At 32.2% G+C, this 26,708-nt stretch overlaps 2 protein-coding genes and 1 long non-coding RNA gene across 52 annotated transcripts in view; 1 reads left to right on the forward strand and 2 right to left on the reverse strand.

The window, feature by feature from the left end:
- LOC148601974 (uncharacterized) overlaps nt 1-11,587 on the forward strand; it is a 67,167-nt gene extending 55,580 nt beyond the window's left edge. For 32 of the 50 annotated variants that reach the window (XM_088556805.1, XM_088556811.1, XM_088556817.1 and 29 more), the window contains 4 exons: nt 2,017-2,046; nt 2,959-2,982; nt 7,684-7,725; nt 9,217-11,587. In XM_088556805.1, the coding sequence (XP_088412931.1) occupies nt 2,017-2,046; nt 2,959-2,982; nt 7,684-7,725; nt 9,217-9,308 (188 nt within the window). In that variant the 3' untranslated portion in view covers nt 9,309-11,587. The remainder of the gene's footprint in view (nt 1-2,016; nt 2,047-2,958; nt 2,983-7,683; nt 7,726-9,216) is intronic. The other 18 variants (XM_088556818.1, XM_088556829.1, XM_088556840.1 and 15 more) reach the window with 3 other exon arrangements.
- On the reverse strand, nt 1,676-5,379 carry LOC148601976 (uncharacterized). Its single transcript, XR_015917381.1, has 2 exons — nt 5,123-5,379; nt 1,676-2,147 (listed from the first exon to the last, which is right to left on the reverse strand). It is a non-coding gene; the product is annotated as an uncharacterized LOC148601976 (long non-coding RNA).
- Nucleotides 11,588-12,797: 1,210 nt separating the features above from the next.
- LOC148601977 (BLOC-2 complex member HPS3-like) overlaps nt 12,798-26,708 on the reverse strand; it is a 39,655-nt gene continuing 25,744 nt past the window's right edge. The window contains exons 16-22 of the mRNA XM_088556803.1: nt 26,530-26,599; nt 24,219-24,253; nt 22,381-22,470; nt 21,116-21,325; nt 19,461-19,673; nt 17,547-17,640; nt 12,798-16,965 (exon numbers count right to left, since the gene is read on the reverse strand). Of these exons, the coding sequence (XP_088412929.1) occupies nt 16,781-16,965; nt 17,547-17,640; nt 19,461-19,673; nt 21,116-21,325; nt 22,381-22,470; nt 24,219-24,253; nt 26,530-26,599 (897 nt within the window). The 3' untranslated portion in view covers nt 12,798-16,780. The remainder of the gene's footprint in view (nt 16,966-17,546; nt 17,641-19,460; nt 19,674-21,115; nt 21,326-22,380; nt 22,471-24,218; nt 24,254-26,529; nt 26,600-26,708) is intronic.

Below are 26,708 nucleotides of genomic sequence, written 5' to 3' on the forward strand. Positions count from 1 at the left end.
GGATAAGACAGGTTTAACTGAATTATCTTTAAATACTGTAAACGTACTAATTTTATTTATTTTGGCGGTGGACAGAAAACCGCGAAAAAAATACACAGTAACCGAAAAATTGATTTTAACACTATATATAACGCGAATGTTTTTTTATAATTTACTTTTATGTATTATTTTAGTTATTTTATGTCTTTGTTCCTGGATTACATTCTTTTGATTTCCACTAAAATCTTCGGTCCCTTGATTACTCTTTGAAACCGCGAAAATTGATACCCGCGAATATGTTCAGTTGACACAATCTGCGAAAATTATCAACATAGAAAATTAATACGTTTACAGAAGCTTTATATGCACAGGTCAGATAATTTATACAACCAAATCATTGACTAATGCCGTTTTCAATTAAATGTCTACTGAACAGTAGCATCAAGTTGTGTTTCTGCTTATTTTGTTTGTGTACATTGAAAGCATGGTAATAAAATACTGTCGACTAAATTGTCCTACTTTCCATGTTGCATAACAAACCACATTATTTGTTAGTGTTTTCTGTAGGGCAGATGTATCTGTATTTCGTCAGTACAATATTCTCATCGACCAATGTGTTATTTCGTTTCTGAGGGCTTATGTCTACTTTACAGTTTCAGCATGTCTGTCTTTAAGATGTTCATTATTTTCCTATATCTAGTTTCTGCCAATGGTTTCTTTGCCTCATATATATTTGAGTTTACACCAGTGATTTTGTGTTTTGTTCCGATTGATCCTATAATTGTCTACGAATGACCTTCATGGCATCAGAGAAATATTGTAAATTTACATGATGACGTCATAATTTTTTCAGTTTATGTAGAGTTCAGCATCAAAATAATTGGACACTAGATTTTTCTCAGTGTCGATAGCAAGTTTGAATACATCTTTTATTCGACCTTATAATAATTTCTAATTGTGAGTTTTTTCTGACGAATTAGTCTACTGTGGAAATTTAGCCATTCTTTTCAACAATTAGTTAGTATATCGTCGATATGATTCTAGTTCTTAAAATTTCAGAGCCTTTTAATGATTTTAATATATAATCTGTATTAATAGGGCCATCAATCAGGGTGTAAAAACTGCTTAGAAATAAATAGTATCGACGACGACTTTCACTGAACTGAATAACGCAGTCGGTGGTGTTACATCACAAAGGCAGCATGGTCGTGAAAACCTTTTCGCAAATTCTTTAATTTCTACTGTAGTTCACTTTAGAAGTTCTGCAAATATTTTGAAAATAATAATATGATAATTCATTGGAAAGAGTAAATAACCACAATATGATTACTAGTGCCAAAGAACGCTTAGATTTAAAGAGTGTGTAAACTTGTTCCGCGAACGAGCTACATGTAATTCTCTACGAGTACTTGGCAAGAAGCTTAACATGAAACTAACGTTAATTTCACGTGAAAATCACTTAACATCAGCTACATTTTAAATACTAGCATGACATTCACATGCAATCTCGATTTACATTAAAATCACATGAAACAATGTGAAATTTATCACAGTTTTTATTAGATTCTGGTACAAATCAAGTAAAATCTGTCATAATTTTGTTTTGTTTTATCGGGTTAAACTCATGTGACAAATGTGTTAAAATCATGATAGATAATTTTGTCAATGTATACATTCAATGAATAACTTACAAGTATACAGTATCAACGTATATTTCAATAACATTCATTTCTTAAGGAGGTAGACCTAGGCTAAGGGGCATAACTCTTACAAATCATTGGCCTTTCTCTGTAGTACACCAATAAGACATAAGGAGTTGTAACTAACTGTCAAAGAGTCTGTTTCTTGTAATTTTGATTCAAATTCTTGTGTAATAGTATAATTAACTGTTTAACATTTGAATGGTAATTGAAAAGTAAAAGAAAAATATTATAGTATTTAACAGGCAGTAATAATAGAATAACAGTTATATCACCTCGTAATGTTCAAATATTTCACGCGCACATTTTGAATCAATATCAAATATCGCCATTTTAGATGTAGACCAAAGTACTAGTACCTCATCCAGTGAGTATACGTAATTTGATGTTTGGTTTCCACGTAGGGTAGTTCAAACTCCGGACAGCGTTTGACGTTCGAAACTCGCACTAAAAACTGTAGACAGCATTCTAAAAAAAGGCAAGAATATTGCATAGGAAAAATTTATTTGACGTAACGTTATCTGGTTTAAAAAAAAAAACGTTTGATGAGAAAACTGCAACTTTTGGTAAGAGAGGAAACGAACGTCTTCTGTCTCTGCTTGGAGATTTAAAGTAGTTTACTAATGTGATAATACACGTTCTAATAAATGCATTTAAAATTTATATGAAACGAGATTTGGAAGGGACAATGTTTTGTGTTATTTACGATTAATATTTCAGTTCTATTGTTTCAAAGTTGATAATCAATGTCCTCTCTTAATCGATGCTATTATTCCGCCTGAATGACTTTCATGTGTGTTGTTATTTTTTTAAGTATAAAACTGACTCTCTGAATTAAATAGATAAAAAATATTGTACGAAGGGGTCATCTAGTCTACTGACTAACCGTATCAAAATGGCGTTGAGTTCAAATTACTAACGAAATAACATCTTTTTTAAAAAGTTTTCATTATCATCTAGGTACAGTATACAGTCTGTTTAAGTTTAGACAAAACAATTAAGTTTTTCAAAAGGAATCTCGTTATGTCATAGAAGTAAGAACAAGAAAGAAAACTGAACAATAGTAAATTGTATAGGAAACATTTTTACCATCAGTAAGTCCAATCTAATACATGCATTTAATTGAACTGTTAAACATTTTTCGCTTGTTGTATTTCTATTTTGAAACTGTTAACACAAACTATCCACGTGCATGGATAAAAAGAAGTAAGAAATTCCATGTATTTAAACTTTCCAATACTGCCAATATAAACTATTAAACCCACTCGTGCAATTTTAGATGTTGACAGTAGCACCGCATCTTGTAAGTAGTTGGATGACAGTTTGACCTTATCGTAGATTAGCTTTCATTTAATTCTGGTAAAGTTCTGGATTACATTTTATAAATGACTTACTAACTTAGAAATAATATTAGTATAGTTTTGGTGGTTTGTTTTCCTATCAATTATGAACCATGCATGTAGTTTGTTACTATATGTAAATGTACTTTTTACTATCAAAGCAAAACAACACATAACCTCGTTATACATGAACTCTACTTCTAATTTTAACTTCTGGAAGTTTTACAACCATTATATGTTGCATTTTAGCTTTGCAAAGTACTATGCATTGGGCTCTTTTATTGAGTTCCATTATTGGCTATAACCTTTGAAAGGTATTAATACTTATCACAAGGATTACATGAATTAATAGAAATTTAATGATAACAAATTTGAAAATGGAATTTATGTTCATATTGCCCTACTTGACCCATAGTATGTATTATGAAACAAATCTACGAAAAGTCGAGAAATATTGAGACGGGAATTGTATATATTGAGAATAGGGTATAGTGTAAAGAGAATTTTGAACGATTTGTAGTAAAAAAGCTGTGTAAAGTGCAAACTAATTCAACAATTTACAATTACTTGCACAATTATTTATACAAAACTCAGAGCGAGCTTCGTTATTGTTGGCATTTATAGGAAAAGAGTGTCAGCGACGTCCTACAAATGAATACATACCCTAGGAGAATACATAACATAGGAGATTTAAATACCGTATTCCAGGCCCGTTTGTGTACATATTGTCATTAAACTCTATCAGTTACCAGCACACTACATATATACAAATGTTCATATGGTTTAAATTTAAAAAAAAAAAAAAGTTTATTAATGTATAGTTGTTTTCCTTAAAAGATTTTATCAATGCTTTAAATAAATTTATTGTTTTACAAAAAGTGGTGGCATATGCGTAAAAACATTTTCTATTTTCCTAAAGCGAAACTAAAAACTGATTGAAGTTTAAAGCTATTAACTAAAAAGGTTACAATGACGAGAGACCATAATTATGAAATGAACCCCTGATACAAAAATGCTGATTGGCGTAAATTTATTACGACAAATTATTTATATGAGAGTGTGCGTACACTTCAGAAATAAATGCAACTGTCAAATGCATTTAAATATGTCAATAATGTCGTCGTCGTCCTAGGAAAATATTCTCAGGTCTCAGGTCCATGAAATATGTATTACAAATTAAGATAGTAACGTGTGATCATAGTTCTATTTAAGTAGAAGTCTCTGTAAGAATCGTGCAAATTCTGTAATATGTAATACGCCCCAGAAAAAGACTACACATTTTCATTTTTGTTATTAAGTAGCTTTACAGGCCTGTGTGGTGAAATGTATAATTATTCATTCCAATCTGTCTGCTTTTAAGGGATAATCCACATTGAATATCCAATTTAGTGTCATTTACAGAGTCATCCCCCTTAGAACATTCTTCTATCTATATTTTTTATCTCCTAAGAACAAAGATAATATGAAAAACCACATGTTAATTTCTGTTTGCTATAGCAATTTAAACGAAATATCAAAAATAAAAATATGTATGTTTTTCAGCCATGAATCATCACATTTTATATGATTCTTATCTGGAGTGCTACTTAATAGTATACAGACAAAGTGAATACGAAACATAATTAGTAAAAAGGCACTTTGACGGTAACGAAACCTAATGTACTGAGACATAAAATAATTAATATGTGAGCTGGTGAACTGTCTCGTTTTTGTTATTCTCAAGTGTACTGTGTATACAAGAGCTAAGTAATTGAAAGTATATTCAGCATTAAAATCCGGAAAGATTGCAGACATATATTGTAATTTGTCTGGCGTTTTGTACACCTAATAGGAAACTTTATTGTTTCAGATGACAACATATCTATGTTTATCTACATGTAAATATCTTTTGCATTTATATACTGAACCCAACACTCTGAAAATGACAAATCAAATCTCTATGCATTTGAATGGTCGACTGGGACCCATTCTCCTGACACCACGGAGTCTCATGAGGAGACTGTATAGGAAATGTCATTGTTTCAGATGTGAACATTTCTCTGTTTATCTATATGTAAAAGTTCTTATTATTGAGTGTTCAAGTGAAATACAAGTTCTACTTACATGTACATGTGTTACCACTGCACATAAATTACTTCCTTCCTTATTTGTCTTTTCTTGCATAGTCAAATAAGGCCCAAACAACATTGTTTATCACTTCAGATCAGTTAAAGGCACCTTGTAGAAAAGAAATAAAGTAACTGAGGACGATTTTCTTATAAAATTATAGTATGGGAATTCAACCTATAACTTGATTTCTGAGGATCTGATTTCAGTCTCGAAAGGAAGTGATCTGCAGTGTAAATTAAGATATGGGAAAAAATGTTCACACGATAATTAAGTCGTCCCAAGACTACTTGGTTCTTGGACGTCACTCAATATGATATCTATTGATAAGGCTTCTCTAGCTCATAAAGTCGTCCTTTTTGCAGATTGCACCTTCTCATTAACCTTATACTGCTTGTAAACTCAATAAGGTCTCTTGAGCTTATAAATACTTCCATTTTGCAGATTGCATCATCTGCATTAACACAATCATACAACTACTGATATTTTACTTCCAATCACAAGAGATCATGCAATCTTGCTCAATACATTTGTATCTTTGTGGTGTGAAAGTGCGTTCCCTTTACAACTTATCGAACATTCCAGTCAAGGTACCTTAATAAATGAGGTTGGCACATGTTTAAGAAATCGAAAACCAGTAAAAATTAAAGCTTTCAGACATATGTAAATTTGTGTATTTTCTATTTCCTGTTAAGAAAAACGATACGGTCAAGTAGTGGTGTTTCTTTTGTTGCCAAGGAAACCATTGTATTGTCCTAATTTTCTATTAAGAAAAGTCCTACACACAATAGGATGACTGTCTTACTTTAAATACAACAATAGGACATCAATGGAACATTAAGTGATACTCCGCTACGTAATGGTGAAAAGGGGGAAGTCAAAATGTTAAAAAAATGCTCGAAAGCTATATTCATTTTGGATTTTGCAAATTTTGTTTTGAAAATTGAAGTTAACCTGTATTATTTTATGGTACTGGAAAACCGTGTAATGTTTTTTAAATTCATAGATCCGTTCTCAAGTTAATATATGGAAACCGTCGATAGACGGGCAGACGGACGGACATACGGATACCCATCTTTTCGGAGGGTTTCACATATTATATCTTGCAACCTCGTATAGCGGGTATAAAATAGGGGACAGTCATTCAAATTTAAGTTCTCATGCACTTCTCAAAGGTTCTGTATTTAACGCACATGGTTTAGTTGGATTCATGTTAAAATAGAATTTCAATCGTCTATCTTCTTGTTCAATGGCAGGACGAATGCGTGACAGAGAACGACATTAAATATCAATTAAGTATATTGACATGAGTCATGACATGTATACAAATGATGCAGCACAATCGTTGATAAAATTAGTTTTCCGCGGTTTTAAAGCATTATCCGACCAAGTATTAAGTAGCACTCCAGCTAAGGATCATGCAAAATGTGATTCATGGGTAAAAAGCCTACATATTTTTATTTTTGATATTTTGTTTGAAATGTCATAGTAAACAGAAATAAACATGTAGTTTTTCATATAACCCGTGCTCTTAGGAGATAAAAATTATATAGAATGTGCTGTAGATTTCAAAATTAAGGGACATAACTCTGTAAATGGCGCTCAAATACAATAGAATCTACTGTATTTTCAATGTGGAATATCTCCTAAGAGCAGGCAGATTTGAATGAATAATTACACATTTCATAGTATAAACCCATAAAAAAAAAACTTAATTACAAAAATAAAAATATGTAGCCTTTTTGGGGGGATATCACATTTTTCAGATTTTGCATGATTTTTACAAAGACAGCTATTTAAGTACTTCTCCGTCTAAGAATCAGGCAAAATGTGTATAAGGTGTGGCACATGAAGGAAAACAAACAAAGTATTCAAGTATTATTCTACCAATTTAACATTGAGACGAGTCAGTGTTTAAAGAAACTCTTAATTATCAAAAGGGTTGTGATTGACCACTGATTAAATACATTGGACTAGAAATAGAGCGGGGCAATTACATGTTAACATGCGCAATACAAGTTAATTTCAATTTCCCGGGCCTAAAACTAGTTTTGTTGTCAAACTCGACATGGAAAAATATTTTTTTTCAAATGAAAATGTATTATTCTTTGTTGACCTTTTTATTGCCTTTAAGACTATAGAGTACGTGGTAATTGTCTTTGTTTTTACTTCTAACGACTGCTTGACATTGAAGTTGACTTCTTACTGTCCTTCCTTAGTTTTGTTCTCAGTGAATTCTATTACAGTGAGTTGTATAATTAATTTTAGGGAAAAGAATTGGTCAGTTGACAAAAAAAAAAAAAAAATAGATTATTACACCTATGAAATCATCTTTGTTAATTGAGCAGTTATCTGCCTGTAATTAAATCAAGGGAAGACCAACCCTATTCACTAATTAATCACAATAAAAAGGTTGTAGGTCCGACTCTATATAACCAAATGTTTGCTTTAAAGATGTTTTTCACAATGTGGACAAATCTGTCAAACTGATAGTTTCTTACAAATGAATTGTACTGACGAATATGGAATTTCTACATTTGTTACTTTTTCACTTTCAGCCTCTAATTCGGGAGGATCCAATAACAACGAAAACAATACAGGTGAGTCATCATTTGAGGCTGATCTCATAAAATAGGAACAGCTAATAAGAAAATAAGTATAAAAACTCTAAAGTTTTACAGCCCCGTGCAGGTCCGGATGTCAAAAGAATAGGCCTGCAGCAGCGCTAAGGTTGTCGTAAAAGGCGACTAAATAGTGCTCAGAAACCTAGCCGGGGGCTAGGCCGCTCTGCCCACAGAGTAACTGGGATGTGTGCCCCAGGCGGTGGAATGGGGTATCCATGGTGTGTTACATGCTGGGGTTGTCAGGCTATAATACGGAAAACCTGACCTCAAACCATAGTGGTGCATCGTGTTGGGAAAGATGCCACATTCCTCACACGTTAAAGAACCCTGCTGTGGTATTCGATAGGAGTAAGAACCTTCGACCCTACCCATCCCTCCCTTTTATATTGTGGCAATCGAAATTTGTCGACCCTATTATCCTTGTGTCCCATCCCTTTTTTCATTTCATCATCATCATCATTTCATGTTCATTTTATCATCCGTTCATGTTCATCGCCTGAATATAGCTGAAATATTGCTGCTCGGGCGTTAAACACCAACAATCAAACAATCAATCATTTAAATAAGTACTACTATCTCTCTTGTTCGATTTTAACTGATATCGTTAGAAAGAAATCATCCAGTCGTGGCACAATCGCAATTTTATACACCATGAAAAATAACCAACGTGTGGTGTTGACATGTCATATAGACCATTATAGTATCAGGGAAACGGAACCAGGATTCGAACAATAATCAATAAGAACAAAATTCAAGGATAACGACTGGTCAAGGAAGATAAGAAGCAGCAAAGAACATGAACTAAACAAAATAATACGTAAAATAGAATCAGAAGTAAAAATGCAACCTGGATTTCACTTAAAACTGAGAGCATTAACCTTCTGCATCGGTAGAGCGAGCGTCCTCTGCTTTTCTAGAAACTGCTTTGCTCATACAATTCACGCCCGAGGTAGACGAAAGTGGAAAGGGAAACTATGACATGTATAAAATACTGTCTTTTGTTTTTGTTTTTTTTTTACATAAATTTCAAAATTAACGAAAAATGTTTATTGTGCATTTTAAATTTTTTTATTATTAATATACTAAATCTGATTAGCCTCCTTGACACTCTTCATGCTTATATTAGTGTCGTATGGCGCTTGTTGCTAAAACTTCTGGCTTGCTTGTCTGGTAAAATGTTTTTATGAGCAATGTGGGTATCATATAGATTTCAGTCCTTTTACTATCATGACGTCATCAATAGAAGTTTTCAGTGTAAAATTCGAACCTCCGGCTCCTTATTATCTAGTTCTACTGGGCTTTATGTATTCGAAAACAGCAAATGATCAAGACAGATAAACAACAGAGCAAGGGTGATCGAGGCTTTAATGGCCTATTATAATGAGGGCAGTTGTGGTTCAACTAGAACGCCTTGTCATCAGCTGTTTGATGTTTAGTTTTCTCATTATATTATTTTGTTTCTTACAGGAATAGGAACCATACATGGTTTGCACAATGGATACAACGCCTGGCTATTCCTGGCAATCATTTTGTCCATTGCAATGCTATTCAACATGTGATTTTAAGATTTCTAGGAAACCCATCTCTTATAAACCACTTGGACTTAAAAAGAAAAAAAAGACTCTGGGATATTTTACAGTGGATTAAAATTTGACATTACAGCTCTAATATTGAGAATACTTTAAATCTATTTTAATGTAACTATTCATTTATAACACGATTTTTTTACTACTAAAATCTTACATTTGATTAAGTTTTCTGTAATTCTGTAATTCCAGTTTTCTCAGAAAGATCTCAAATTGAGATTTTAAATTTGCTTTGTTTTACCGTTTGTTTTTTGTAGTAACTAAATTTGTATTTTCCATACAATTCATTTTAACATGTATGCCAAGTTTAAATCCAATCGTGTCTACTTTGTGTGTACTTACATTTTCATAAGTAAATTTGATTTTTTTATTCTGATATAGGGGAATTACATGATCTCTTTTGCAGTTCAAAATGTGACTACCTACTAACTAAGTATAACTTTGCGAATGTTGCCTGTGCACATTCAAACATTCAATATATACATGTACATTGGGAAAGGTCTGGATCGAGGTTTAAATAATGAGAGCGACGCAAATCTGTAAATTAATGTGTTAACTGTTGCACAGGAGTTAGAGTTTGGGTAAACATTAGTTTATTTATTAAAGTAAAAATAAAAAAGTTTTTATCTGAACGCCACGAAAAAAAATGCTAGTCTGTGAATTCTTACCAACTGTGATCTCATCAGTTTCAAATACTTTGATTGGATTTATCATTGAGGTTAATAATATTTTCAGACTTAAGTATTCAGTGGTCCTTTTCACAAAAAGTGTAAAATTAGTCGTAAGTTGTGACGTCACTATACTTTGATTTACTATGACGTCATAACTTACGACTAATTTTACACTTATGATTTTTTTGTGAAAAGGACCACAGGTCTGAACTTTGATTTTTCAGGAATTTAAGTACATGTATACACAAATGATAAGTTACTTAAGTCGGATGCTTTGTATGTTATAGAGTTCGCCTTATCGTGCATGATTTATCTGTGATACGTATATATTTATATTTGAAATAGGAGGAAACCTTTTACTTTCAATTTTAATTAATTTATCGTTTGGCTTTTCGGTGTTTTGTGAATATGTTTACATGTATCCAAAGCTATGTAATTAATATATATATATATAATCGTGGTCCCTTTGTTGCTTTACAAATGATGACGTTGCACTGCTACAGTACATACCGGAAATAGTGGAGTTTTGTCTTTTGTTTTTATCAATTATTACTTAATGGTTTGTTAAACAAACAACCTTTCTACCTAGTGAGATTAAAAGATATTTTTGACAGATAAAGATACAGAAAATAAATGTTAACCGAACCCCCAAAAAACGAAAACTGCACAAAGAAAGATCCTTGTGAGGTCCAAAAAAGGTTCGTATTAAACATATTTCACTGTGAAAACAAAAAAACTACTTATATTATCATTATATTAGAACATATTTGTAACTGTGTTTTACCACAAAAATGTTGTTAAAGAATTAAAATCAGTAAACATTTCAACAAAAATAATCCTAATTTCTATAAAACATGATGTAAACAATTTTGAAATTCATCATTTCACATTTCCAATCTTTGTATAACATCTATAACTGAGAAATGTTAACTACACAGGCAATATTATTTTACATGATTTTAACAAGAATTTTACGTGACCTGAATTGAGAAAATAAAATTCTTAACAGAGTTCACATGAAATTCTGTGAATCGAGCCTTTATATGAATTTAAGGAGGTAGACCTAGGGTAAGGGACACAACTCTTACAAATCATTGGAACGTTTGTTTTCAGCATTTTACATCAATTTTGTGTAGCATCAAAGTAACTTGGACTAATTTCATTCTGTTTCAAGTAAAAGCTTGAAAGGCTTCGGTGAAATATAATATGATACAAACATAACTGATTTCAAGAGTTATGTCCCTTACCTTAGGTCTACCTCCTAAATATGAACTTTTCATAATAATAATGTCAAGTGAAAATCACATGAAAATCACATGATTTTCGTGAGGAATTTATGTGAAGATCAAACCACATGAATTTACTTCATGTGAACAATATCTGCCTGTGCAATTCTTAAATATCTTTTCTCATTACGAAGGTGGAACATTGTCTCCCACTATACATAGGTGTACACTTTTTATAATTTCTTATCCCGAGGGTTCAAACCACTCTATGACGGATTCCTTCAGTTAATTGATAGACTAGTTCTACTGTATTGTAAAGCTGTTGTCAGTGTTTAGAATAAAATTCTTTTATAAAGACTTTTCAATTTATCAGGACTTAAAAAACTCTATAAAATAAGCATCAATATATATATATATATACGTGTTTCTAAGACAAATACAATTGTTAAAAAAAGAGAGGAGACAACAATACCGGGAAGAAATAGCCACCACAGTCATAAGAAATGAGCGTCAATGACATCCTTTATATGTAGGTGTTCTGATGCACAAATGGCTCAAAACCGTTCTGCCGGAACAACGAAAACAATCCGTAATTCGGAAATGATAGTTTAAATTTTTAATGCAGGCACAAATGAGTGCTCTAGGCAGTCTCGCATATTCTAGTCTTAATTTGTCATTCGATTTTTGCCCTTGTGCATGTATAAATAATGAATGAAATTGGTAATTCCTAGATTTGTCGTTCTTGATTTGGTTGATTTCAGTGGGAGGTGAATGTGTGGTTTCCTCCAAAATTCAGACCTGAATACAGCTAGAAAAGGCTATTATGACACAAAAATAAACCGAATGTTTATCAAAATATAGTTTGTTCAGGGAGGCTTTCTGCATCTTGAATCACCTCCACCACTGACAGTTTCTGAAATTTATATGAATGGTTCTTGATACGCTAGCTCGCTATTAGCTTAGGAAGTAAATTTTATTATGGTTTGGGTATCACAACATGGCATAATTGGAAACAAGCCTGAAATACAGGTCATTAGAAAGTTTTGTATCTAATGGGCTATCTTGATTCTCGCAATTCTCAAAATTTCACTTAAGAGTTGTTGTTCTTTGACGTTTGACCTAAAAATCAACCTGTACAGTTCACCAGAAGCTCATTTTACATATAAAATTCAACCACCTCTGTAAATCTATAAATGATATCATGAGAATGGGTATGGTATATGTCAGAGACAACAACCTCACCGGGATGGAAATGTATGTCTGTTCTATAATAATGGGTAATTAATTGGAAAGAGTGAACAACCAAAATATTATCACGAGTGCCGAAGAACGCCTAGATTTAACGAGTGTGCCAAACTAATTCCGAGCACGAGTTAAACCTTCAAGTATTCTGGGCATGAATGATCATATTACGGTTATTCACGATAATCAATTCATTATCCTATTTATTATTATAATATAGATTTTATTCATAATTTATTGATATTTTCAACATGAGTTTTCAATTCTGTGATTGGCGGATTGATATTAAAGTTATAACATTTTGGCGAGAGAGAGTCTGAGAATGAAATTACTTAATTTATTTCCCAGTGTGAATTACCGAAATTTATTACATTGGGAACATTCGATGAAACTCTCTTATCTATATGATAATAAGATCACAATGGTGTTAGGGTTACACCGTTTACATTGTATCTTCCTTTGCAAAAAACAAAAACAATAAAAATAAGAGGCTCCCATGACCAGGAGCCTGAATCACTCACCTGGTTAAATTTTTGCCTTTCAATGGCAATAACTCTAACAAGGAGATGTCCAACAATTTTGACTCCATGAAGACTCTTGGTACGATTTATCATAAGGATCATTCCATCAATTGAAAGTTTCATTCTATCTAATATAGTTTTCAAGATACTGAATGGAAACTGCTAAAAACATAATCTGCTTTCAAGGGCAATAAAACTCCTATGTGGAGTCGTCTGACAACTTTGACCCTGAAGATTTTTGCAGGCCTTATAAAAAGAATCATTTCAGCAATCGAATGTTTCATTCTATCTTTCATAGTTTTCAAGATATTGGCTGAAAAATGTGAACAAGAGGCTCCCAGGAGCCTGAATCGCTCACCTTCTTGAATTTTGCCTTTCAAAGGCAATAAATTAAATAAGAAGTTGTCCAACAATTTTGACTAAATAAGTCTTTTGTAGAACTATCACATGATCTTTTCAACAATTGAAAGTTTCTTTTAGTCTATCATTGTTTTCAAGATATTGACTGAAAACTATTAAAAAAAAGTAATTTTTTCCCTTTCAAGGGCAATAACTCTTTCAAGGAGTCTGAAGACTTTTATAGTCCTAATAATACGGATCATTTTGGCTGTTAAAAGACTTTGGATAAACCTAACGGTTTAGGAGGTATATGTGAAAAACCAGTCTGACCCCTATGTTCTATTTTTAGTACAGCGGCCATGTTTTTCGACGAATCAAAAATCCCCACATTAGTTCCATGCAGTATACCCAAAGAAACATTCACACCAAGTTTGGTTTTAATTGGTCAAGTAGTGTCAGAGGAGAAGATTTTGGAAAGAAATAACATTAAAAATAGCAAAAATCATTGAAAAAGGGTAAAAACTCCAACATGGCTTAACGGATTAAAACCAAAATTTGACCAGAGATAGATTTTATCATGCTGAACACTTTAACCCCCGTGTCAGAATTCAGCTAAACCTAACGGTTTAGGAGATATATGCAAAAAACTACTGTCTGACCCCTATGTTCTATTTTAGTAACGGCAGCCATGTTTTCTGACGAATCAAAAATCCCCACATCCGTTCTATGCAGGATACTCCAATGAACATTCATACAAAGTTTGGTTCTAATTAGTCAAGTAGTTTCAGAGGAGAAGAATTTTGTATAATTGTTAACGACGATGATGGACGCCAAGTGATGGCAACAGCGCACATGGCCTTTGGCCAGGTGAGCTAAAAAAGTCATTTTTCAACCCTCAAGGGCAATAACTCTTACATGGAGTCATCTGACAACTTAGATCTGTTGGAGATTTTTGTAGGCCTTTTAATAAGAATCACTTCAGCAATTCAAAGATATTGGTTAAACCTAACAGTTTTGGAGATAGATGCAAAAAACTACTGTCTGACCCTATATTCTATTTTTTGTAACGGTGGCCATGTTTTTTTAATCCAAAAATCCAAACGATTATTTCATTTAGGATACCCTAAAAAACAAAAATGCCAACTTTATGAATTCCGTAGAGTAGTTTCTGAGGAGAAGATTTTTGAAAGTAGTAACATCAAAAATAGCCAAAAAAAAAAAAAGTCCAAAAAGGGCAACAACTCCAACTTGGGTCAACAGATTTTCACCAAAATATGAGCAGATAGATCTCATCATGCTGAATACTTTCACCTAGTCAGAATTTGGTTAAACTGAATGTTTTTGGAGATATATACAAAAATCTGCTGTCTGACCCCTATGTTCTACTTCTAGTAACAGCGACCATGATCAAAAATCCAAGTCATTTTGTGCATGATACCCTAAAAAACAAAAATGCCAACTTTCACTGAATTCTGTATAGTAGTTACTGAGGAAAAAATTTTTGAAAGTAATAACAAAAACAGAAAAAAATGTCCAAAAATGGCAATAACTCCCACATTGGTCCACAGATTTTCACCAAAATTTAAATACAGATAGATCTCATCATGCTAAATACTTTTACCTAGTCAAAATTTGGTTAAACCGAATGGTTTTGGAGATATATGCAAAAAACTGCTATCTGACCCCTATGTGCTATTTTCACTAACAGTGCCATGTTTTTAAACTGATCGAAACGATCATTTACTGCAGGATCATCTAAGGAACAATCATCTCAAGTTTCATCCAAATCCATTTTAGTAGTTTTAGATGTTTGAAGAATTGCTAACAACAACAACAGATGCCAAGAGATGGCAATAGATCACTTCGCCTACGGCCAGGTGAGCTAAAAAGCAAAACAAAACAAAAATAAAAAATTTAAGTGTTTGTTTAGAAACATGATACATATATTAAATGCCTTCACTACATAACTATTTTCATCATTTACTCTATTTACTCTCCTAATATACATGTACTTATTTTGAAAGTAATTATTACTGTTTCTCTTGGGATTTGTGTTAAACATTCAATCTAAACAATAAATTAAATCAAATTTCCTTTAATGCAGTAATAAATATATTTTCACCTTCGATTGACAATACAGTTACGAGACTGTTCATATAAAAATCAAGTCAATTCTCTGATATGGGTGTTTCAGAGGTTATTTGCTTGTTCCAATGTCAGTCTCCATAAGAATCAGGCAGTGGGTGAAACAGGGTATGGAAAAACCAACCGTTTGAAAGTTTAATTTCACTATTTGCACCATCAGAATCAAGAAAAAAGAAGGATTTTCCGTACCATATTGGTAAAATGAATAATAATTTCATTGAAATGCATTGAAAATTAACATGTCGAGGGCAGATAAGGCGATCAAAAATCTCATTTTTTCAATATTCTATTCTACAGTTAGATGCAGAGATTAAATATGGTCTTTTCAAATAGAGAAAGCATCCTTGAGTGAAAATATATTGTTAAATTGTCTAGTTTTTGACATGCATGTCTCTGAATATTCCCATTTTGAAAAAAACTGTGGCATAAAATTTATTGTTTTTAGCCGATATCATAGGCTCTGCTAGGTTTCTACATAATCAGTCTCTCAAAACATAATTTTGAATAATTTCTGATCAAAATAATAGTCAATTCCAGAAAAGATTACAGTAATGTTAACCTTCAGCATTTCTATAGCATGTGTGGAATAATTAAAACATATACATGATGTAATATGAAAATAAATAAGACATAGCACCATATATATGTAAATTAAATATGAGTGACACTTACTATGAAAATAAAATGGTATAAAATTTATTTTCTATTGCACACTCCAATTAACAAGAGCAATAACATTAACAATGGTCACATACTTAACAAGGCATATTCATAGATACCAACCCCATTTTTGATACAATCAGTAAATTGGCACTTTTGTCAGTAATCATCATTAAAAACTGAAATTTTACCAAAAACAAAGCTGTAGTTTTTTCACTATTTGAAAAAAAAAAAAAATTTTCTTAAAAGTTGGCATCTATGCATATTGGATGGCATTTGACATATACATGTAGAGAAAAATACATACACATGTGGATCTGAAAAAAAAACACTATACTTGCTTAACACACAGAAAAGTATAATGTGACAGACATTCAAAATTATTTGTTTGCCATTTTTAACATTTTTTCCCTGAATTTTGTTTTAAAAAACATAGTGGTAGCAATTTTCAACAACTTTTTGAACCCTTTATTTTATTTCATAGCAAATTTATAAGGATATTTTATATTTAATAATTTAGTGAAACACAGATGTAGTAGAAAAAAAGTGGGAAAATATTTTCAATGAATTTCTAAATGTAAGAAGCTCAATTAAATAATCTGTTGTCTCCTTTTTCACAAGCACCTGTTCAAATTGATTGATTATTTCAACATTGCAGAATGGAGTTCTTTACCCTTGTCTTTAATTGAATTGAGCAGATGTTGTGCTTTTTGGTATTCCATGTTCATTGAAATGTATGGGAGAAAATACAGAAAGTTTCCATTGTCTGGTAATAATTGTAGAAACTCTTCAGGTCCAGTTGATTTAGCCAAATATTCTAGTATTTCTGTAAAAAAAGTGGACAAAAACCATTTAAGCAATGTATATATCAGTTAGATTAAAATAACACATGGCAGTTACCAGATTTAAAAGACCGTTTTTTTTTACATGGAACATATAGAGGCATACATGTATGTTACTTTTCATTTTGTGTCACAGTTTAGAAAAAAGATAAGAAATTACATATGTGTTCCATAATTCAGAAAATTACAGCAGGTATTAGGTACTGAACTGAAGTATATTTCAAGGTGAACACAACCTAGTTCTAGGTTCAATTTACATTTAGACCTCATGAAAAGATACTAATTCTCCTCCAGCCCATTCATGTTTTGAAGAATTTCTTCATTTCCTACTACAAAATTTAGTTTTTGACATGCTCACTACAATATGCTAAGACTCACATGTTGAAAATCAAAATTTTACCATATTTAGTAAAGAAACAATTTAAATCCCTTATTACTGAAGTGAAATCAATATATATATATCTATATCCATGGGTATATACCACGTTTATAATTTTTCAGAATTTTGTTGATTTCAGAAATTCAATACTACCTAATTCAGTTATATAAATAGAAATCAACAAACCTTTTAGAGACTTAAGAAGAGCTTGTTCCTTGTTGTCTGGTTCTTCTATTTGACATTGTAAAGCTGCATATACACTCTCCAATAGTATCTTCTTCTATAAAATAAAGATGAACTATAACCCCACCACATTTGTTTGGACCTGTCCTAAGTCAGGAATTTCTGGCCTCTGTAGTTTTCTTTTTCACTTTACTTTTATTGATTAAGTATATGGGGGCAACTATTTGCTGTACCTGTGTAATGTTGTTTGGGGTCCAGCAGCAGCATCCCCTGTCAGCAGTGTCAGGCTTTCATTGTCATTCATTGAAGAAGACTCATGAGTGGTCTTGAGCTGACATTTTTCATGCCAGTCGTGGTGTTGTTTCTTTGACATATTCAACATATACATTCTTGCTATATTCATTCAATTTTTTTATGTAACATTTCTTCTGATTGGTTGCCATCTGCTTTCATCATCTATAGACCAAACCTTACCACATGACTGTTACCTCATAAATAGTGTTTGTTTATTTAAGAAATGATATCAGGAAAGACTGAAGTATATTTTTGTCTTTCTATTTGAAATAACCATAAGAATGTTCACTGGTCTATTTAAAGAGGTAAACCTAAGATAAGGGACACAACTCTTACAAATCATTAGAACGTTTGTATTTAGCATTTTACATCAATCTCATGTAAGCATCAAAGTAACTTGGACTGATTTTATTCTGTTTCAAATGAAAGCTTGATAGTGGTGAAACTGAATATGATACAAACATATCACTGATTTCAGGAGTTATGCCCCTTACCCTAGGTCTACCTCCTTAAAAATAAAAAGGATTTCAAAGGGTTGTAAAATCTTTTAAGATATTTCATGCTAGAACAATATAAGGATAAAAAAGAGATGAATCACAGTGCTTGTTTTTGAGATATAGGCATTCGAAATTTTGGCTGGAAAAGGATTTTCTATAGGTTTTATCGATTAAAACCACTGAGGAAATAACAAGAATTTAATAAAAACTTCCTAAAGACTATTTTAAAAGTGTTTAATGAAATTACAAAAAAGAAAAGTGAGGTAATTATGCAAATAGCAGTGCCATGAAATGGATAAAACTAGAGGAGTCTGAAAATCTGATAAAAATGACTGAACACGACCAGTAAACATCCTTAAAATGCATGTGATGCATATTTGAAGATTAAAAAACGGACATAAGGCAGACAGATGATAAATTAACAACTCTTTTACTTCCCCAAATTATGTAATGTGACTAAAATTACATCTTTCAAAAGGTCTTTATCATGGTAATCAAGCAAAGAAAATATTTCTTTAATTTCAACAGACTATTACTTTTCTAATAGTGTATATCTATGGACACAAACTTTTAAAAGTAGCAGTCTATAGAAATCAGACAGGAGTTGATAGATGCATGTCAAACACCCACCAAATTCATTTAGACTACATAACATGTCTTAGTTTGATACAGTATTTGGTTGTTGCACTGTTGAGACAAAAAATGTACAGACTGTACATGATATTTGCAATTTGAAAGAGTAATGGTTTTGAATTTAACTGACTTATCAAAGTGGGAAATAAATGTATGTTTGGTCCTAAATATAGATCTTTATACTGTAAATGTATTAATTTTCATGGTTGCAAATTTTTTGTGGATTCTGTCACATGAATATATTAGCAGGCATCAATTTTCGCAGTTTCAATAAAGATAAGTGTAATATGAAGCTAAAAATCCATTCCGGGGTACTATTACTCATGTTTTTCTGTCCACCGCAACAATACCGAAAATTAATACACCACGAAAATTGGAATGATTACAGTGTATGGTTACATGAAAATGGCTTATGTATATAAAAAGCACCATTTGCTCAGTGGAATTTTACTATACCATGAATAAGTATATGGATTTTATATGGATTATTTACCTGTTCAATATCACTAAACATTACACATTTTCCATATTCAGTAATAAGCCCAGGATATTTTCCAACCATCATACTAGTGGCTTGTTCCTTATCCTTCTTTAAGAGCAATAAAAGCATGAGAGAATCTTGACCAGGAACCAGTTCACTATTCCTCAGCATGTCCAATAATTTGTTCACCAGAGATTCAGCGACCAAATCTGAACACAAAAGACTCTGAAATGTTCAATAGAACAATCTCAGAGATATACATGTTTGTACCTATTTAATTAATTTAAAAGAAATAGAAAATGCATTAAGTGTAAATTTTTATAAGAATCAAGCAAATGGGAAAACTCAGAAACATGCCTGTCAAAAACCATTCGATCTGACAATATATAATTCACTCAAGGATGCTTTCTCTGTTTGAAAAGACCGTCATTTGAACTCTGCATAACTGGATTTGCTCAGTAAATGGTCCATAGAATGTTAAAAAATGAGGTTTTTAATATAGTTATCTGCCCTTGAAATGTTAATTTTCAGTGCATTTCAATGAAATTTAATTATAACTCAATTCACCAAAATGATATGGAAAATCTTGTCTTTTTTCCTTGATTCTGATAGCCAAATTAAACATTCAAAATGGTGTTTTTTTTATACCACGTTTCACCCACTGCCTGATTCTTACAGAGACTGACACTTAAAATAACCATGTAATTTGTGTACTTTTATTACAGTGAAACCAGTCCATACTGAACCCATTTTGTACAGATAAAGCAGGTGCTTGTTTAAAACAGGTTAAAAATGCTTTGAAACTGTCATAAAGACATAAAGAAACTTCAGAAAACATTAGCTTCAGATTGACTACTAATTTGGGTCAAGTATGGATGCACCATTCAAGATTCATATACAGTTAATTTTTATTGAATATTATATTTGACACAGGATAAGGATTCAATCAGAATTAGTGATCCTTTTTTAGTGTCTTATTAATAAGCAGTTCAGGTCACAAGCCTCCAAAATCAATCCAAGCCTCCCTTATGTGGTACAATTCAAAATTGATCCATTTACTTATAGTCAAATTATTGTCCTGACATAATGAAAATGCTTGTTTCTGATCCCCTTTTAGCCTTAAATTCCTAAACATTTCAAATCATAACCCTCAAATTCAATATTCATTTTGTAGTATGGCACCTCGTACTACAATTTGTAAGAAAAACATTCGCTTATAGTCAAGCAATTGGATGGATAAAAAAAACATGTTGTTTCTGGCCCCTTTTTGAGCATTAATTCCTTAATGGTTCAAGACACAAAATCAATACCAGTCTTCTTTGCAGTATGACACCTTGTGATACTATTTCAAATGATTCACAGTGTGTGCGAAATTGATTTAAAGATTACAAGATGGAATCTCATATTTCTTTTCTTCTATTTGGGCAACTAAAAAAATAATACTTCTTACAGGGCAAAAGGAATCTTTATCGGACATGTCCATTTATCCTGAAATATTTCTTTTTCTCTGAATTCATACACTTATACTCAAGTTATTGTCAGGACAATAAAATGTGTGGAAGGCTGAGGACAACAATGACAATGACAGATCCATATAATTATATGATCATATAAAAATTCGAGGGAAGCACAATGTTGCTATGATGTGACAGAACAACAAAACATACCTGTAGTTTAATCAGATCTTCAAAGCAGAGGACACAGTTACACTTTTCTGAGGAGGTGTGTTGTTTGACCTTTGTTGCATTTTTCCTGGCTGTTGTAGGACTCTCCCTCAATATGTGTTGGCAGGGTCCTTTCATTTCTTCTGGACCTTTAAACGGAGGTAAATAGTCCAACCAGCTATATCGCTGTCCAAAGTGACCTTCATCAATGGGCTACAAGAAAACAATAAATAAATCATTTATAATAGTTATTTCATACATCAAAAGTTAATGTGAGTTACGAGTAAAGTAGCTTGCTTCCTGGAAGAGAAGTGGCTTTCTCTTAGTTGACTGACAATTAACTGAATACCTGGACAATACCATTCGATCCCTATTAGAATAGATGCCTGTAAGATAAACAATAACAGCAAATGCACTGAACATAAAACTGATATATTAATAAGGCTTAGAACGGCAGGAAAATGCAAGGTGTGGAGAGCAATTTCATCAATACAAGTTGAATTAGTAATAGTATATCAAAGTTTTTGGCAATGCTCTGTAATTGTCTTTATAATACAACAAAATTTTAAAAGAAAAATGAAGGCAACATTCTGGCAAATTCAAAACAGTATAATCTTTGTGAACTAACAAAAAAAAGTTATATTCAGTCAGTGACGGTACATCACTTGTTAAATGCATTTTGACTGCTGAAATAGAACAGTTGTAGTATAAAAAGTTTTAAACCCTTTCTCATCTGTCCAATTAAATATCTAAGCCAGTTCAATAGGTAATGATCATTCTACTGTGAAAGTACTTTAATTCGTGGATACCAATTTTGGTGGATCTGGGAAGAAACACAAGTTCGTGGATTCTTGAATTTGTGGTTCTGAAGCTTTCAGTATACACATCAATGGGAATCTACTATTCATTGTGAACTAAATTTCGTGGTTTGACTTACCCACAAAGACCAAGAAAATTGGTACCCCACAAACAATAGTACTTTCACAGTATTGATAAAACACCAACTCTGTCCCCTGATGTTGGCTATTTCATTCATTGTAATACTTGTTGCTTCATGTTATCTTTTCCTTTAAAAATAATGTAGTTTAGAAAAAAGAAACCAGGCTTTAGAAGGATAGTACATGTGATATAGCATCAGTACTTCAAGGTAGAATTTCTTGTGTTAGCAATATTCTACAGAAAGAATGGTCACTTTTGACCACTGAAGTTGTAAGAAGTGGGGGTAAGAACATTAACTCCTACTTTTGACACATTTAATTCTAACCTACCAAGTGCAATACTTGTGGGGCAGTCCTCTGTTTAGGTCCAAGTGATGATAGATCTCCAAGTCTTTTAATGTATATTTCTGCCAACAGCACCTGTCAAATAAAACAGAAAGATATTTTGAAGAAAATGCAACTGTTTTTTAACTAATATGATTGAAAGAGTAATCAAGGGAATCAAGATTTTGGTGGAAAATGTCCATACATACTCTTCCATAATCATTTATGGAGGTAGGTCTAGGGTAAGGTACACAACTCAAATCATTGGAACATTTGTATTCAGCATTTTACATCAATATCATGTAAGCATCAAAGTAACTTGGCTTGATTTCATTCTATTTCAAATGAAAGCTTGAAAGGCTTTGGTGAAATTAATTGAATATGATAGAAAAATATCGCTGATTTCAAGAGTTATGTCACTTACCCTAGGTCTACCTCCTTAAATAACTTGTAACAATGCAGTACAAAGTGTTCATAGAAGGTCTATTCCTATCTTCTGCACATTGCAGTTCTAGACAAGTTGTGTTACGCCTTGTGATATTGAAGTTTACATCCATGAATTAGCAGAGCCTTAGACACAAATCATTTTCTTATCGAAGGGGATCTGAATTTCATGTTGAGTTAGAAATTTTTTTCAGCAGCAGCCAGAGGTAAAATTTTTATTTGAAAACCTACATCGTTAAATTATGGCGGAAATATTGAATCATAATTTTTTTTTGCTAATAAATATCCTTCTTTCAAAATACTCTAAGACACCCCCCACCTTGGTATAAAAAGTAGTGCCTTAGTTCAGTGGAGTGATACACTATCTGTTGACCTATATCTACTTCCTGATATACCGCATATCACTCTGCTAGTTAAAGTTTACATCCATGAATTAGCAGAGCCTTAGACACAAATCATTTTCTTATCGAAGGGGATCTGAATTTCATGTCGAGTTAGAAATTTTTTTCAGCAGCAGCCAGAGGTAAAATTTTTATTTGAAAACCTACATCGTTAAATTATGGCGGAAATATTGAATCATAATTTTTTTTTGCTAATAAATATCCTTCTTTCAAAATACTCTAAGACACCCCCCACCTTGGTATAAAAAGTAGTGCCTTAGTTCAGTGGAGTGATACATTATCTGCTGACCTATATCTACTTCCTGATATACCACATATCACTCTGCTAATTTAATGGTATAAATATAGTAAACATTCATGATGTCACAAGGACCATCCTTCTTGGAAGAACAATCTGTCATGAAGAGGCCAGTGGCCAAGGGATTGAACGATTTTATTTCAAATTAATATAATTTGAAAGATATTTCATTTTTGCACTTCAGAATAAAGCCAGTTCTTTATTTTGCTGGTTTTTTTTTTCACAGCTAACAGTGGTGGGGGGCTAGAGTCAAAATTTATCACATTTTCACATTGTATGTAAACAAGTCATGAAAACTGGCAAAAAATGCCGCATGACCCTATGTTTTGAAAGTTGCAAAAGATAATTTGGCTCATGAACCTTAAGGAGTGATACATAAAACTGCATAATTTCTAAATGTTTATTCACAAGGGGCATCACTTAAAATATGGATTTGCGATGGAAGTAATGGGAGTTTTTTTTACTGAATTTATTCCTATAGAATCTGCTATTCAGAATGTGAAAAAAATGACAGGGCATGAGCACTACTCATTACTTATCACTGAAGCTGTTTTCAGTGTACTTTCAAGTATGTCATAACAAGCCGTCAAAGAGCTAAATTAAACATCTACTAGGTCATCTTTTGATGGCTGCTCTATTTTAAAAAATGGGAGAAATCTTGCAAAGAGTAGTGGATAATAAAATCAGTAAATATTACATACCACTGCCTCATCAAATATATATCTTCTTTGGCTATCTGAAAACAAATGAAAATTACACTGTTTTGACAATATTTTCTTCTAATAATCCTTTTTCATATTTAAGGAATTCAAGCCAATTAGCTAATATTTCAAAGGGACTTAACCGCAGCTTCAATAAACTGAATAGTTGAATTTGAAGTCTACTGCTGTCCATTACTCAAATAGGACAGTAAACCAGTATGTCAGGTTAGAAAGTTACTTCCCTTTTTGAAAGTCTCAAATCAAAGTAGGAAATATAAAAAAAAAGGATTGTTTCAATGCACATTCAGTACATGTATTACAATTCAAAGTATGCAAATCATTACAAGTAACTGATAATAATTTATTCTAAGGCCAAGTAAACTTAAATGCTAGCTTCTCATCCAAACTTCACATAAAATACAGAGAGAGTGTGGGAGGATTTTACTTTGTTAAAAAATTTTCTTACCAGATATTTGCTAGTCTAATATTGGCTTTTTGAAGTGTAGATATCCATAGCCACACCTGTTTCAGAGAAGAAATATTGTTTTTGTCACCAAGAATGAAAGATTTGTGTGTCTCAATACTGAAGCAAAAAAATTCTAGATCTTGAAATTCCCGTCCCAATTTTTTTTGTTTGACTTTTTTTTTAAAGACGGGAGGGGATGAGAATCTACTCATTAATTTGATTTGGCCTAAGAGAAAGTTCTAAGAACAATCAATCATACTAAGATCTGTACAGTACAGGTACTAAGATATTCATTTGGTCTGATTTCTATATCTATATCAATCTTTGAAATCATTGTTTTTCCATCAATAAAAACATAAATATAGGAAAGCTCAATAAAGGATACCGCCACCAACGCGTGCAGTAACCATATACTCAAAATATAGAAAGTAATCAAACAGGAAACTGAAGTTGCTTTCATTTGAAATCAAATGTCATGATATACCATACCCATAAACAAAGGGCTTCCAGGATCCTGAGTCACTCAACTGGTTAAATTTTTGCCTTTCAAGGGCAATAACTCTATCAAGGTATTGTCCGACAAATTTGACTCAAGAAGATTTGGGTATGACTTATCATAAAGATCATTTCATCAAATGAAAGTTTTATTTGATCTTTTATTGTTGTTTTAAGATATTGGCTGAAAACTACTACAAACACATTTTTTTGCCATTCAAGGGCAATAACATTAACAAAGATTCCTCTGACAACTTTAATCTCTTTTGAAGGCCTTGTAATAAGGATCATTTCAGCAATTGAAAGAATTTGACTAAACCCAATGGGTTTGAAGATATATACGCGAAAAACTTCTGTCTGACCCCTATGTTTTATTTATTTTTTATGGTGGCCATTTTTTTGACTGATCAATAATTGACACATCACTTTCATGAAAAATATTGTAAGGAACATTCAAAACTTTGTTCCATTTGGTCAAGTAATGTCAGAGGAGAAGATTATTGAAAGAAATAACATTATGTCGAAATAGGGCAATAACTCAAACATGGTTAAACAAATTAAAATCAAAATTTGACCACAGATAGATCTCATTATGCTTAACACTTTTATCTCCGTAAAAATTTGGTAAAACCTAACAGTTTTGGAGTTATATGCGAAAAACTACTGTCTGACCCCTACTTTCCATATTTTTTAGAAATGGCAGCCATGTCTTTCAAGGGATAAAAAATCCCTACTATAGTTCTATGCAGGACATCCCAAGAAACTAATCACTAAGTTTGATTCCAATTAATCAAGTAATTCAGAGGAGAGGAGTTTTGAAAAATTGTTACCAATGACAGATGACAAGTGTTGGCAATAGCTTACTTGGCCAGGTGAGCTAAAAATTAATTGCCTGTAATAAAGAAATTTTGGACAAACAAACATAGGTACATCATCACAGTATACTTCCAGCAAAGCTTAAGGTACATTAAGGTTATTTTCCATTTACAGAATTGTCTTTAAAAAAATATATAGTAGACATCAAATGTACATGTATGCCAATTTGGTGAATGTTATAGCTACTGACAACTGAGTTTATTTTCCAAGTACATGGTGAAGGTTATCCCTATTTAGCACTCAGTAAATATTCCAGATACATGTATAACCTTGTTGAAGTTTATACCTATGTAGCACTCAACAAATATTCCAGGTACATATATAACATTGGTGAAGATAAAAAAAAGTACTCACCGCTGAGTAAATATTTCAGGTACATGTACATGCATAACATTGGTGAAGATCATAGGTACTCACTGCTGAGCAAATATTCCAGGTACATGTATAACATTGGTGAAGATAAAAGGTACTCACCGCTGAGTAAATATTCCAGGTACTCTTTCACATGGTTATTTTTATACAGGTCTCCATAAGTACTGTTACCCTGAAAAGCAAAGTGATGTTTTACCTTAATAAAATCTTATACTTTGGTTGGTACAACAAATATGACCTGGGTGTAGTGACATAGTAATCACAGTGTGTACATTTCAATA

This window comes from Perna viridis, chromosome 12, assembly GCF_037379345.1.
Source record: "Perna viridis isolate PV_CMFRI_1.1 ecotype Kerala chromosome 12, ASM3737934v1, whole genome shotgun sequence".
Taxonomy (NCBI): Eukaryota; Metazoa; Mollusca; class Bivalvia; order Mytilida; family Mytilidae; genus Perna; species Perna viridis.